Below are 16,491 nucleotides of genomic sequence, written 5' to 3'. Positions count from 1 at the left end.
TTAGATGTTAACTTCAAATTATTTTAATAACGATAAAGCATATAAGAATAATAGAATAATAAACTCTCTCTCTCTCTCTCTCTCTCTCTCTCTCTCTCTCTCTCTCTCTCTCTCCCCCCCCCCCCCCCTCCCTCCCTCCCTGCATCCCTCCCTCCCTCTGTCCCTCTCCCTCCCCTCCCCCTCCCCTCCTCCTCCCTCCCCTCCCCTCCCCTCCCATCCCCTCCCCTCCCCTCCCCTCCCCTCCCCCCCCTCTCTCTCTCTCTCTCTCTCTCTCTCTCTCTCTCTCTCTCTCTCTCTAAAAACACTTTTTTGGTGCCAATCTGGTGTACAGTCCCTTTAATGATTTATTCCTAAGACGTATACGTTCTCCACTCACCCGATGCGACTATTTAATATATATTTTGAAATCAAAAACATCTACATTTTCATTGTCACAACTTCCGACAATTTTAAAAACTAGATCATATCATACCAACCGTGCTATCAAATGCCACTGTAATTAGCATTAAGAAAAACAGGACGGCCCAAAGTTGAGGCAGAGGCATTCGCGCAATAGCTTCAGGGTAAGCTATGAAAGCAAGCCCTGGACCTGAAACATGAGAAAATATAAGTACGGAAATTTTCGTATCTGTTTGCGTGATTAAGTTTCAAGTTATGAAAATGTTTTCTTTAAGGTTCATTAACAGTAAAGGATCATATTTCTGATGGAATTATTCAAATATGGAGAATGACTATGCTAATGTTTCATACTGACATATGATGTGATTTTCGAAATTGATGTGAATTATAAAAGGGCATTTCTGTATGGATAGCAGGTTCAAAAGAATGCATTTATAAATTGTATTAATAAACACTCCTCGCGTTCATGGCTTTTTTCCTTCTTTCACACTCGACCAATTACTGAACACTCAGGTGCCCGAAACGGCTTCATAGACATATCTGTATCTGGATCATTTGCATTACCAAAAACATGCGTACTAAACTACATCAACGACGGGTCTATCAAATATATAACATTCTTTTATATGTTTATATGCGAAGCCTATTTTATTCTTCGGAAAGGTGTTCACTGAATGGATAGGAATGCCGAATTATGCCCGTGCACTGATAAGCCAATATTTCTGTATGCGCATTTCCAAAATCTTACCGGAAGCCTTGGCAGCTTCCTCAACGGAAACCCCGGCCTCCTTGGCGATAAAACCCATGCAGGTGAAGACCACAAGCCCCGCGTAAAAAGCCGTGAACGCGTCTGACGCTACGCAGATGATAGTCTCCCTGTACATTCACAAAAATAAGTAAATAAATATAATTATTATATTCTTTTTGATGGTCGATAGAGATTTATCTATGAAATAAAAATGAGATTTATCTGTTTCAAATTTTGAACATATTAATTTGATACGTTTTAGGACGTTTTCACGATCAAATTAAACACGTCAGGACTCAAAGGTTGGTACTTGACGTTCGCATAATATTTGGCGCGCTTTTCTGAAAAACTACAATTCAGTGTCATTTTGTAATCTTTTGAGGCAGGTAATAAAAAGATAATTATTTGTTTTCGTGTATATTAGTATTTCCATTTTCATAAAACATTTTATAGTGCACATGAAGTGTAAGTCTGTTTTGAAGGACACCCGGCCGCGCGGTCACGGTTATAGACCAGTTTTGGCCATGGTTTTCACATCAGTCAGCAAATGTAGCGTATTAATGCTTTTAAAACAAACATTGTACTATTAGCTAATAAGCTAAAAATCAAAGTGCTTAAAGCGCTCTTAGGACCGTTTCACATGTTTGTGATGCAAGGGGTTCATATTTTAAATAAAGATAATGGTGCTGAGAAAGAAAATATGAACAGTAAATATTTAGATGGTAGAGAGCTGATTTAATAAGGCAAGTCATGTTCACAGCACTGAGACTGGAAATAGTGTTTTTAAGATACAATTTATTTTTTTTGGCGTAAAATGCTAAATCGTGTTACAAGACATAACTCAGAAAAAAATACTGTGAAATGTAAAGCCGTTATTTTCGTAAATAGCATAAAGTTAGTATCCAAGATAAGCTGAGAACAGATGTCTGTTGTGACTTATGACTTCAGTAAAAAGAAAAGAAACACTCATTTTAAGAGAAATAACTGTGAACTGTTGAAAAAAAAGTTGTTTCTAAAAGAAAATTCACAAAATGTTCTTAGTTTAAAATTAAAAATCTAAAGAGTAAAACACACAACATATTTTTCCCAATGAGTTCTAACAATCAACAACCCCTACTTACACAATGGACTTCTGGTGGAACTTGTTATGGCTGGCCATGGTAATCACACCGCCGTATGTGGGTCCAAGAGAGTAGAAAACCTGGATGGCGGCCTCCAGCCACACCTGAATGACACGGACACAAATGTGTGCACGGTTAAATATTTAATACATCAATCTAGAATGAAGAATTGGTAACAATATGAGTTATATTGTAACACTTTTTTGACTGTTAATGGTGCTAATTTAATAAGATTAAAACAGTTAACGCAAAATACAAATTATAATTTTTTTTTAGGTTCGATCTTCCTTATGACTTATTTCTAGACTGTAAATTTAAAGAAATACTGTAATTGGCACATGTATGCATATTTCTCATACTTTTCTCAGTATATGTATAGGTTTAACAGAGAATGGACCCTGTTTCAATACAATATCTTATTCGTAAAGCATACGCTGCTTAAGAGTGCTCAGGTACGAACGTAAAGTTACGGGGATAATCTATTCTAACAATATTTTTGTTGAAACGCAATTTACTTTAAGAAATGGAGTAACGCCAAGATATTCACGATCTTAAGACATACAGTTTTTGAAACAGTACCAAGAAGCTATTTTTGTTCAGTGAACATATTACATGTGTATATTTTGTCTCTTTTTTTTTGGGGGGGGGGATCCAAAAAAATGCCTCGAAATATGTCATTATATTCTCAAATACAAAATTCCCTTTAAATAATCAGAGATCAGTGAGAGCTTGCCACCTGTATCGTTAAATGTTTCGAAAATTTAAGCTTGAAACATGGTCATATTGCATGACATTTCGATAAGGGTTATATTGATACCATTAAATTGAAATTTGCCTAAAACAAAAGGTTATATAAGATAATCCTACCACTTTATTGTCTATTTTAATTCTTCATTTTTATATCCAACATATCTTAAAGCCTGTAGCATCTATTCAACTACATGAACTCATGATGTGTACTCTTGTAACTTATACCTATAAGCGAACAAAGTGCAGCGTTTGTCGACCTCCGCAAGCCATCATCGTCACTGTAGTTACATATAAAACAGCAAGGCAATTGAAAACTGTCAACACAAATTGCATGTCTGTAAGAATGGTCGTATAAGTAATGGCCTACGGAACGAACTTTAATTTCTTTATTTTTCCTTAATTGTTTTGAACCCCGAAGGCAAGCGTAATTTATTGTAATGCTCATGTTTTATCTTCATAAAACATATTCATGCCCTTAAGACTAACATGATACAATGAGTTATGCACTAACACATGCAACTTATCAATAACGTACAGTCACGAAAATCAAGCTAACAAATTCAAGATCAAGACTTGAATAAAGAGATTCGCGAAAACTATTAAAGTTTAGCCAATGTCAAGGTCAGATACTATTTACCCGATATGTCTACAGAATGAACAAAATAAATTTAAATAATTCTTATGTGAAGAACTGCGTTATTAATATTTAATTTATACAAATCAGATGTCATAATTTTAAGTCGATTGATAGTGTGAAAAAATATGTGCACATTGGGTTAAAATTATAAAACTTTGTAGACTTGCATACAATATGTATATGGTTGAAAAAATCTCAGGACCCACTCAGTATTCATACAAAATGGCAGACAATATTCAAGATGGCCGCAATAACCATAACAATGTGAATATATAGTTGTGGTGTTTCCTGTGATCTTAAAAAATGACTTGTTTAGTGATATTTAATAATTATAAAGATGGCCGCCATCAATATCTAATTGAGTATTTTCTATCTGTAAATATGGTACACATTTAACTAGATAATACTGATTATTTCACTGTATATTGTACAATCGAGCGATATGTACTTTAAAATTACATTCTACATTGACTACCTCAAGGATAAGGTCAAGGCCATTTATGGGCCAAGGAACGAAAATACCACAAAATTACATTTTTCTTGTAAAGTGTCCTAGTTTTTGATTCTTATGCAATTTATGTGTTTCCAATTATGGATGACATAAATGTAAATTGAATATTTATTTTATCAGCTTACACTTTCTGGAATCGTTAACATGATTAAGTGAACTACAAGTGTTGTAGCTAGGGAAAGGATCCTCTTATGATATATAAAATGTTCAACCTAATCTCATATGGCCACCATGTGGCATTGACTTCTTGTCTTAATTATGTAGCTTTAAATTGGTTTAGTTGGCTTTTAATGGGCTATATGGTTGCCAAATATATGTAATATTTGGCTCTTCAAAGGCATAATGTGATAGTCACTGAGTTCTTTGGCTCTGAATGGGCTAAATTGCCTACATGTGGTCTAATAGGCACTGAAAATGATTCATGAAAGCTACCCATGAGCTTGATTGGCTTCAAATGGGCTTAATTGTTGCCAAAATCTGGACAACTTAGCACTGAGCACCCTAATGAGAGGATCACATTTTGTTAAGCACTGAATGGGGCCAAATTGATGTGATTTTTAAGTCTTAATAATAGCTGCATACATGTTTCATTGGCTCTAAAAAGCGCAATGGTTGCTAAACATGGTCTATTTGACACTGACTGCTTAATTAGACCTGCGCATGTGTTTTGCTTTGCTGTAAATGGTTTTAATGGTTTAAATCTGTGTTATTTGGCACTGAATATGCATAATACAAGTTTCTCATGTGTTTCTTATGCTCTAAATGGGGTTTATGGTTGTCAAAATGTTGCCCTTTTAGAATTGAGTAGGCTTTATTAGAAAATCACATATTATTATTTAGCTCTGAATGGGCTCGTGGTTCCCAATCTGTTTTGGGGGCATACATTAGGCTTAATTAGAGATATTCATAAACTCGTTTGGCTCTAATTAAATGGGCTTCATGATAGCCAAAACTTAGTCTGTTTTGCAATGAGTATGCTTTATTGGGGCATATGCATATGCGTGGTTTTGGACTCTATGTGGGCTGTATTCATGCCGTCATGTGATCTGTTTTGTACTGAGTATGCTTAATTAGAGTATGGGCTTGTTCTGCTCCAGATTTGGTTTATGGTTGAAACATGTAGTGTTCATGGCACTGCGAAGGCTTTATTAAAAATGTAAAGTTTGGTTTGTTCTGAAGCTATTTCATTGTTTCGAACATGTAATCAATTTGGCATTGTGGAGCCACACATGCCTTTGTTTTGCTCTGAATGTGCTTTATTGTAGTCAAAATTAAAACTAATACAGAACTGGACTGACTTAAAAATATACCCTTTGAGGTTTGTTTATATATGCAAATGCTTTACTGTGATCACCTAAGGAGTTGTCAGACTCTGGAAGGGTCTGTGTTTAAACCTTTCTGTTGTTAGGGATACCGATTGTAATGCTGCGTAGGTGCTTGCTTGACACATGATGGACTTTTTTCTTTTTTAAATTTTCGTGATTTTATTCATATTTTATTTATTGTATCTAAATAAGCTCACAGACAATTAACAAATGCAAACATCTTCAAAACAAAATACAGTACATTGTATAGCCACAGAAAATTACAACTTAAATGATATCATTAAAATGTTTTTGACAAACAAATAGTATAAATAAAATGGTGAAGATCCTTAATTTAAGTCGGCCAGTTAACACAAGAGAATATGGCCCAATAAAGGTTTTTAGAGTATGAAGTTTTTAAAGACACGGAGATACCTTAGAATCAAACAGTATAAGATTTAAGCCTCTTGGAAACAACACTTTTTTCCTTCCTTTGGTAGCTTTCAGTTGGATAACAATAACAGTTTTTTCTTTCATTTAATCTTAAAAATGGAAAGTAACTGATTATAGAAGAAATATATTCATAAATTGCCAGTTTCTACAGACTCAAATAAACCAAAAAAAAACTGTTGTTATTGACCTTGACCTTAATATTGAAGCGGTCATTTATTTGTGTTAACATGATAAACAGAATGAAAAATATATCTGCCATACATTTAAATATGCTTTTATTGACACTAGTACATTTTCTCATAAGACTTATAGAACAATAGCAATGTTTTGAACACACTTGGCATGCTGTAAGTCGACGAAACTATACTATTTTCAAATCTTCTTGACAAAAACAAAAAAATTGAATAAACAAAATAAAGAAGAAAACAATATGGGAAAATTTGTGGGGTACTTTTTTATACTCTTACATTAAAATGGCCATTACATTGAACTTATCAAAGTTGTACGTAATTGAAAATACCATATCCATGTGAATACTCATACTTATTTATACATTTATATGAAACACTACACAAATAAATCCAGTAGTCAAAAGTTTAAACATAAACCCTGTTCAATGACACAGGGTGAACACCAATTACATTAAACAGAAAATTAAACCAGAAACATCGAACAACCACGCAAACAGCACACTAAATAATAATAAATAAAACTAGGGCTGTTTGTCAAGGATTGTTAGGTTTCGCCTTGGAACGGTCAGTAAAATATATATTTACTGGGGGTTTAAATTAGTATGTGTACACCACCTCACACTATCTCAACAATCCCGAATGATTTAAAAACGTAAATAGTAAATCTAATCAAAGTATGCATTAACTTGAGCGAACTTAATAACTAAAAGGTAAACCCCATGTACGTCTATGATTAGGGATCTCAACTCTATCTGCAGACGAATGAATACAATTCAGCGAATCTAATGCCAAAACTTATGATGCAGTTATTCTTTGAAACTATAAAAAATCTTCCACAGACTGTCTTAGAAAAGGTTTAAAACTGTGTGTTCCATAGTTAATAGGATCATATTACCTACTCTGTGAATAACCAAAGAAAAGATTTTTAACAATAATTATATCATATATATTTACTAAATTCCTCTTCCGAATGATACACCTAAGTAAAATATTGATAATATTAAACACGCTGAAACGTTCAGAGTGAACCAAACGAACGAAAAAGTCTGAATTGAACTTTCATTGCAGCCAATTTTGATCCCATCTTGAAATTATCGATTTTCTTTACGCATCGGAAATACTTTGACAAACATGGTAACATAAAGCATTGCAGGGATGGCAACGAGTATTAAAATTGGTACTCGAGTAATCGGACAATCTTCCGATCGAGTACTCGGGTACTCGAGTACTCGGATAACTTGAATTGGTTTTCGGGAAAGACAAGTTCGTGTATACATGTATCATTCATGTTCGTTGTGCGCTAGTCGTAATATTGGTATTTTTATGCCCCCACAAAGTGGCGGCATATAGGGTTGCCCTTGTCCGTACGTACGTCTGTCTGTCTGTACGTACGTACGTCCCGAAGATTGTTTCCGATCTAATTCTTGAAAACCGTTTGTCCAATCCTCACCAAACTTTAAACACATGTTTGTGACCATAATATCTTGTTCATCTTTAAATAAGACTGGCATTATGTACCTTAAACGAAAAACAATAAAAAGGAAACAAATATTGTTTCATGCTTTTAATTTGGCCTTTTCATTGCATTTTATAAATACATATGTACTAAAATACAAATGGAAAGCAAAATTAGGATCACATTCGAGCGTCTAGATGATCGAGACTCACTCAATAATAAACACAATTCAGAATTACAATGAACGAAAATATTTATAAATTTGTTTAGATGTTTACTCCATGAGCTAATATTTTCAAAAAAAATCCAGTCCTCAAGTAGTGATTTGGTACTCGGGTACTCGGATCGAGTACTAGATTACTCGTTGCCATCCCTAATTGTTATGTCAAGGCATTTCAAGTAAATATTATAATGCTGAGATGAAAGAAGCCGTCTGTGGCTATTGGACACGTTTTACAATAGTTTTCAAATTACAGAAACTGTTGACAGCATATATGCTATACATGTTTACAGAAGAAACATAGAACAATAAACAAAAACTGAATTAGGTTCCATCACATAAGCGAACAAAATTATTTTAGGTGGAAAAATGGTGCCATGCCAACAAAAAAACTTTTCATAGTATTTCTTTGCAAGATTTAAGCAAAAAAAGTAAAGTCAACATGAAAGTGTATTTATTCAGGTATATAACATTTTTTTATGACAATTCCTTTTTATAACACGAAGGGTTATGACGGCCATCTTGGATTTTGGTGGCTTTCTTTGACGAATTCAAGGCTGAGCTGTTTTAACCTAATATATATTTATATGTGTCATCAGCAAAAGTTTCTTAAGTTTAACCCAAAGTGCACAGTTTGGTATTTTTTGTCACGATATGATTGGACTAGTTTCAGCGTCGGAATATACATACAGTACTATAGATTATTATTTTTTACTGTTTGTTGGAAGTATGCGGAAGCTTTTAAGTAAGCGGTGACTTCGATTAGCTCGGACAGGATAATGCCTTAACTTATCAATTGAAACATACAGACCAAACCCCATTCCTAACTATTACCTGTGGGTCAGCAAGTTTGTTAAAGTCTGGTGTGATATACCAGATAATGCCGTCGATTGCCCCGTCAAGCAGAAGACCTCGGATGAACAGCACAGTGAGAAGAAGGTAGGGTGCCGTTGCCGTCACATAAACAACCTTGGAGCAGAAAAAAACACTCATTTGCAATAAAACGATGGAAACTAAAATACATTTGTAATGGACAAGCGCAGTTGTTTATTTAACAAAGGCCATATTAAATGGGACAATAATGGCTTTATAGAGACTGCACAGCGATACAGGCGTCCATTAGGGGCTAAAACTAGTACATATCCAACCTCTCATTTGTCCAACATTAATCAATATAGCCAAAATTAAAAATATAAGCCTATTATTAAATCGAAGCCAAACTCCTACTGTATACCAGTCCAGACACCTAACTCAAAGACACTTAAGCCGTATAGAGCACTTTGGGTTTATTTACTGATTGTACCTAATGCTGCTCAGGATTTTCAAAACGAAATGCCTTTTTTCGTTTTGTATTTTTCATGTAGGCAAGACTCTTTGTAACAAAAATAATACCACTGAACAATTTCACATTATTTCATTATTTCACAGTGAAAACTGTCAAGCGCAAATAGGCATCGTTCAATTAAGATGCAAAAGGTATTAAAAACCCGTTTAAAAAAAATCAACACACAATATGTTTGTCCTCACCTTTCCCAGTGAATGAACCCCTTTTACAAGACTGGCTACCACAATGGCCCATCCCACAAAGTTGCTGATGACAAGGTGCCACTGTATTGTTCCCATATCCTCTAGCCCGCTAGACGCCCTCAACACATTGTGGCTGTATGTGATAGAGTATACGTTCTTAAAATGTCAGTCTTATTTAAAATCAATATATACACATGTATGTTAAACATAAACATTGTGTGATAAACCTTTATCTACTTACCAAACTAGAGCTATCACTGAAGGTGATTAATACCCCCGAACGCCGCCTCTCATTATGATTTATCATTATATGAAATTCCATCTAGTAGTTTTCAAGTTACTGTGTGGAAAAAAGTTTGACAAAAAAAACCCACAGAAAAAGGCAATAACTCTGTAATTTGCTAAAATATTGTAATGATTCATGTACACTGAACTCCTTCTCATTGTATAAAGTTTTATTACATTCCATCCGGTAGTTTTCAAGTTATGCTCCGGACAAGAAATAAGTAACAAAGGGCAATAACTCTGTAATTGGCTGAAATAGAATTGCGGTTCCTGTACACTGCACTTCCTCTCATTATGATCTATCACTGTATGAAGATTTATTAAATTCCATCCAATAGTTTCCAAGTAATGCTCTGGACAAGAAAAAGTAACAAAGGGCAGTAACTCTGTAATTAGCTGAAATAGAATTGCGGATCCTGTACACTGCACTCTCTCTCATTATGATCTATCACTGTATGAAGTTTTATTAAATTCCATCCAATAGTTTTCAAGTTATGCTCCGGACAAGAAAAAAGTAACAAAGGGCAGTAACTCTGTAATTAGCTGAAATAGAGTTATGGTTCTTGTGCTTTACCATTGTATGAAGTTTTAATAAATTCCATCTAGTAGTTTGCAAGTTAATGTCTGGAAAAAAGTTTGACAGCAAAAAAAACAAAACAAAGGGCAATAACTCAGTAATTAGCTTAAGTAGAGTTATGGTTCTTGAACACTGCACTTCCTCTCATTGTGCTTAACCATTGTATGAAGTTCCAATGAATTCCACCCAGTACTTTAAAAATGTAACAAAGGGCAATAACTCAGTAAAAAGCAAGAATATAGTAATGGTTATTGTACACGGCACTTCCTCTCATTATGCTCTATCATTGTATGAAGTTTAATCCAATTCCATCCAGTAGTTATGCTCCGAACAAGGTAAATTGCAAGGGACCGACCGACAAACCGACGGACCGACCGACCGACCGACCACAGGGTGACTCCAATATACCCCCTTCAAACTTCGTTTGTCGGGGGTATAATTATGCATTTATGGAAAATATCAATAACTGATATCAAGATTGTAACCGTATTTGAAGAATGATGAATCAGATACAGACTAGAGCAGGATGTTGCTATATTTCGAGCATTTAACCGGTTTAACTACTTACAGCGATCAACTATCATATTAACGTAGATATTTCGTGTTTTCTGCACCTTTCCTTTAAACCAAAAACGATATCCTTCACAATAACCATTATTTATTGTTGATAAAATATGACAGAATATACTCTTTTTGCCGAAAGGCGATGGTAAATTTGAAAGAATTTAGCTTGGTTATACAAAATGATGTTAATTGTTTTATGCTAGTTTCTGTTTGATGTGTTTATAAAAGCGAGAAAATAGTTCAGTTTAACAAAATTTAAAAGAACATTCGTTGCCAACTTTTTCTGTGAACTGACATTTAACGAATTGGAATTGACATTGACATTGGAAGTAATTACGTGTTTCAGCCTGAACAACAATACACTATTTTTAAAAAACTATCCGTGATCGCTTTAAACTATGAAATCATAACTTTGTTACAATAAAACACACTTAAAAGGTATTCGTGAAGAGCTGTATACTAGATTGAACAGAACAGTAGTATTTCTAGATTAACCTTTAGAACTAATTGAAACTAAAAGGGACAATTCATGAAGCAGAGAATTATCAGCACAACCCTTCTTAACAGCAAAACATCAATTTATCGAAATAGAGTTTGTGAGGTTCAAAATATTAAATTGATTATTACATACAGCCAAAATTCTGTTGCCGGAGAAATGTTCTTTGTGGTAGCATTGAGTGTTGCGCCGAGTGTTTCGTTGATTTGAAAGGAGATAGACGACTGGTTGGTCACAGTCATGCTGCTGACAGCGGCCGTCGCCACAGACAGTTGCTCTGAAATAAAGTTTTACTTAAGTCAGTAAAATGTATTCATTCTTTATTATAAGTTGGAATTGTACTGGTAAATTAACTATTATTGTAAATATTATGCATTTCAATACAAATATTCTCTGTCAAATAGTTTTTCACAGACAAGATGGTAAATAAGTATAATGGTGATAGCTACTACTACACCTACTGTTACTGCTACTGCAACTGCTGGTGCTGGTGCTGGTGCTGCTACTGCTGCTGCTGCTACTACTGCTAGAACTACTGTTACTGCTACTGAATAATAAATATGCATCTCACCTCTGCAATTGTCCGTGTTCCACCAATTTCCACAGGTGGCCCAGGGTAGCTCGGAGCTGAACGATTTGACAAAATAGTATTGGATCCAACCCATGATGCTTACGTAATACCACAATATGTTGAACGAGATGAGCACCATCAGGAAACCAAGACCTGACAAGTACGATAAAATTTCGTGTTTTAAACAGATGCTAAATGTATATCTGTTATCTGACCACGCTCTGAAAACGATTAAACATTAGGTGAACAACATCCAATAACATCAAATGTAATGTACATATAACCTGTTCAAAATTACTGCTTTCATTGTCTGAATGTTAAAGATCATTGCCTATGACCTTTGTTATCATTGGATCAAAACAGACGATAAGGTGAAACACTTCCCAGGAACAAAGGTCTTTAATCAAAACACACAAAAGAAGTCATATTCTTCCAAGGATCAAAGGCAATTTGTCCAAACACACCAAAGAAGTGATACATAGCTTTTGACCAAGGTCCATTTGCCAAAACTCATAAAAGAAGTGATACATTACAAACGCCAAAAGGGCATTCGTCCAAACACACGCAAAAAGTGATATACTAAAAAGGACCAAAGGTCATTTGTCCAGTAACACGAAAGAAGTTAGTGTTGGGAATCGGACAGAAAAATTACTATCGATAATCGGTTTATGAAACCGATCAATGGTCGATTATTAATCGATTTAATAATTATTAAAATATCTTTGATCATCATATTTAAGACATACAGATACATTACATGCATCAGTTTAAGCACCAATGTTACCTTACAATATTATTTAAACATGTCTTTGTATAAATTACATTATTTATTCAGAACACAACTATCCAGCAGTGTTTGCAAGTTATTATTACAGAACATGAGACCACAGGCTCTATTTTTTGTCTTACAATTAGTACAGTATACATGTACATGTGTAAATTAAACACAAAGAAAGATATCAATTTCTTTTTAATAATCAGTCAGTAACAAGTACTACAAGCAGTTGAATATTCTATATGTTTTTAAAAAAACAAAAAGATTTTCTTTCAGAAAACTGTGAAAACTAAATTCTTACATGGTTAGAACTAAACGGTAACATGTTTTAAAAATCACTTTAAAACCACAAACATGAGAAGATGAGAACCAATATTTTAGCAGAAAATTTGTAATAAGGTTATGTAGTGACTAACTGACTTGATAAGAATATGACTAGATAATTTAACATACAAACACCTTAACATTTCAACATAAACTAGCATTAACCAGACACAAAACATATTTAAATGACATTTATTACTGGTAGTCGGTAGCGGTTACGTCCCTTGTTTCTATAATCGATTGTTCAAATTTCACTTTCGATTGTCGCCGACGTAGGCCTTTCCGATCAATTGTCGATTATAATCGATAGTCGGCACAACATTAAAAGAAGTGTATTAAAAAGGACCAAAGGCCGTTTGTCCAAGCACACGAACGAGGTGATACACTACCAATGTTAAAAGGCAATTTGTGATAACACACAACGAAGAATAACAGTTTACCTTTTATTTTCTTTAACAATTCTGTAACATGAAACACTACAACACAGAACATGACAGTTATTGGCATTCCACCTTCATAATCAACATATGCATGTGTTATTATGAACACGTGGAAAATAACAAAACATGACTCAAATGTTTTAGTTTAAACAATATTTGATTACAAAAAATTACAGATAATAGGTACAAAACATGAATATGATCATTAATGGATTGGAAAACAAGTTAAATAACTTATATTAATTCCTTTCCATGTTCAAATATTTTAATGCATGGTATGAAGGCATACCACGTTAAAGAATAAACGCTTTGTGGAAGTAAGATGTTGTCATCTATTTTGGATATTTATTAAAAAATGTTAAATGTATGACCTTAATAAACAAACACATTACACACCTGCAATTCAAATATAGATAAACACCATACATAATCATTATATTGCTTTACTATTTGCTATTTAATCTAATTGTTCTTAATCGGATAACCAACCCCGATATAATATAGGGTTAAGTAGGACGCATCAACATCAACAAATATTGCGTTACGGTCAAGGGAAAGTCAAAAGCATAGGTTTAATAATGCTAAGAAATACTCTAAGAACGAGAAAGTTTTGACCTACTGAGTTTCGTGTTATTTATACCTTTGAATAAAGGACAACACTCGAACGCAATCCCCGCACTCTTTGCAGTAAACTGGCCAAGGCTGACTTCAAGGTAATATAAGGGCCCTCCACAAGTGATCATGAAGAAGAAAAAGGGGATAAGAAATGCCCCACCGCCATTTCTGCCACAGTACTGAGGGAAACGCCATATGCTTCCGATCCCCACGGTATATCCGACAAGGGCGAGAAGGAATTCACAACGGTTTGGCCATATTCCTCTATCATGAACAGTCTTTTTATTAACGGATTTATGTTGTTTTACTTCTACTAAATCACACTTTACACTAGCTAGAGGTTCTAGCTCCATGATTTAATCTGTTGAAATGAAACTGGTTTTAAAGCGATTTCGTTGAATTATAAAAATATGATGTATGACTTTAGGTCTGCTTTAATGGGTAACGAAACACATAAGAAAGATTTCTTTCACTGGAGCTATAATTTATTTTTGATTTAAAAAAGTCCGTCTAGTGTCATTTAAATAATGACTTGCCATACTATCTTGTTTTGAAGCTGTTAACTAGCACAATCGGTATCAGTTTCTTATTAAAAAGAAAGATAGAGGGATCTCAGGTTAACTCAATGGAAAACTACATGACATGTTGATGCGTCATATTTGAGGATGCTAGAGAAGGTGAACCTGGCAATTTCAACTGTATAAAGCACAACAAGCTCCTTGCTAAAATTGGTTTATATATATATTTTTATATCGACCTTTTTACATTGGAAACAACCTCGGATGGATATGAACAGTGTACAATGTAAATCAAAGTGCTGAAAGCACTGATGTACTAGGGCTTCATTTAGGGTAATGTTGATAACCATGTTCTAAGCATTAAACAAATCGGCTCACATCACAAGGGGCCACTGTTTAATGGGCTAGCTTAAAGTTTAGACTAAAACTGCTTGCAAGCTTGAAAGGAAATTTGAAAAGTCTTGTTAAGTGTGGGTAGAGGGAGGGGGGGGGGGGCTAAAGCGTTTAATCAGATAAAGTCATAGTTCTTTTGAAAATCCCAATGTCGTTAAATCAGACCTATACAAATTAATTTACGTGGTTGGCGTATGTTAACCAAAGTACACATACTTCTTTAATTTGATCAAATCATTTTATATCAAAGGTCTGTTATTTGCAGTTTCAGAGAAGATTTTCAATGATGTAATTATATCCTATATAGAAAACCTGTCACCTCTTTTTCAGGGGAGCTTTAAACCACAGGGCCATACTTCGGACAGTATTTGTAAAAGACATCAATAAATGCAACAGTTGGTCATTCTTGTATTGTCCTCTGTCTCTGTCCTGATAGCTCCCTATCTCAATAGTTGCAAATGGTTGTAGGTTCGTGATTCTCCTGGTCATTGGTCATACAGAAAGAAGATGTTAAATGTAGAATCAAGTTGCTTTCATTTCAGGCACTCCGAATTGAATAGTACTGTAACATTTGGAGTGCCAAGAATTTGTTGGATTCCTAGGCAACATGTATCAGGTGTTGCAGTAAATTTACTTTACTACAAATACTTTTACCCGTCCTTGTAAATCTAAAAAAGCTTTCATTTCGCAAAAGTAGTTCATATATTAAACTATAATTAGGTTGCTAAATCAGAGTTTGAATAATTCTGATATCTAGATGTGCCTTTAATTGCAGCAATTTAAACTCCAACTCATGATGTCAATTGAGCTAGTTAAGCAATACTGCATTTCCTTGGTGTGTGGATTGCTTTATTTACTTGAATAAACAAACAGTTCTTGCGTTGGAAAGTATAATGTATTAACAATGTTACATGCAATTTTCTTGCCCTGACTCCATCCAAGCCTTAAATCTTAGATCAACATGTACTTAGGGCTATGTGTTTTATTAATGAGAACTATAAATTATGTTCAATTTAGTGCCACTTATGATATATCATTCCACATACAAAAACACTAGCATTTTCATGTTATGATAAAACCATTGCCAAGTTGGTAATTTGAAAACACTAGAAATTTTATCTGGTAAGGGTTTGACATAGTCGTTCTAGACGGATGGACTTGTTTTGCAGTTACTTTGAAAATCTTCAAAAGCTAAACTGATCAAGACTGGAGCAAAAAACTCACAATACCAAAAGGGGTTTTAAAGACTTAAGAGATCATTCTCACATCACCCATACCATTAGTTTTTATCTACAAAATTAAGTCAACATAAAAATGTTTTACATTAATATTGCAATGAATAAAACATATTGCAATAACATAGCAATCAAGTATGATCACTATAAGCCAAAACATGAGATATCAACATTTTACAGATAAACAATAAATAATTTTACTTAATAATTTTCTCAATACTTACACAAGCTGAAAAATGGTCTCGTTTTAAATACTTCACATATTTCATGGCTTTCATCATTCAAACTAACATTTCGCTTGTTATTTCAATATTCAATGATTTTGTAAACATTCATAAATGATGGTTAAAATTAAGATTCATGCTAATCATGCATACCAAA

General features: G+C 34.1%; 1 protein-coding gene across 3 annotated transcripts in view; it reads right to left on the bottom strand.

The window, feature by feature from the left end:
- The window catches only part of LOC128243670 (sodium- and chloride-dependent glycine transporter 1-like), a 46,065-nt gene that overhangs the window by 4,616 nt on the left and 24,958 nt on the right, over nt 1–16,491 (bottom strand). For 2 of the 3 annotated variants that reach the window (XM_052961563.1, XM_052961581.1), the window contains exons 2-8: nt 11,811–11,963; nt 11,375–11,516; nt 9,318–9,450; nt 8,625–8,759; nt 2,269–2,372; nt 1,148–1,275; nt 477–589 (exon numbers count right to left, since the gene is read on the bottom strand). In XM_052961563.1, coding sequence (XP_052817523.1) covers nt 477–589; nt 1,148–1,275; nt 2,269–2,372; nt 8,625–8,759; nt 9,318–9,450; nt 11,375–11,516; nt 11,811–11,963 — 908 coding nt within the window. The remainder of the gene's footprint in view (nt 1–476; nt 590–1,147; nt 1,276–2,268; nt 2,373–8,624; nt 8,760–9,317; nt 9,451–11,374; nt 11,517–11,810; nt 11,964–16,491) is intronic. The other variant, XM_052961573.1, reaches the window with a different exon arrangement.

Source organism: Mya arenaria, chromosome 2 (genome assembly GCF_026914265.1).
Source record: "Mya arenaria isolate MELC-2E11 chromosome 2, ASM2691426v1".
Lineage (NCBI taxonomy): Eukaryota > Metazoa > Mollusca > Bivalvia > Myida > Myidae > Mya > Mya arenaria.
This window is presented reverse-complemented; position numbering and strand designations above follow the sequence as displayed.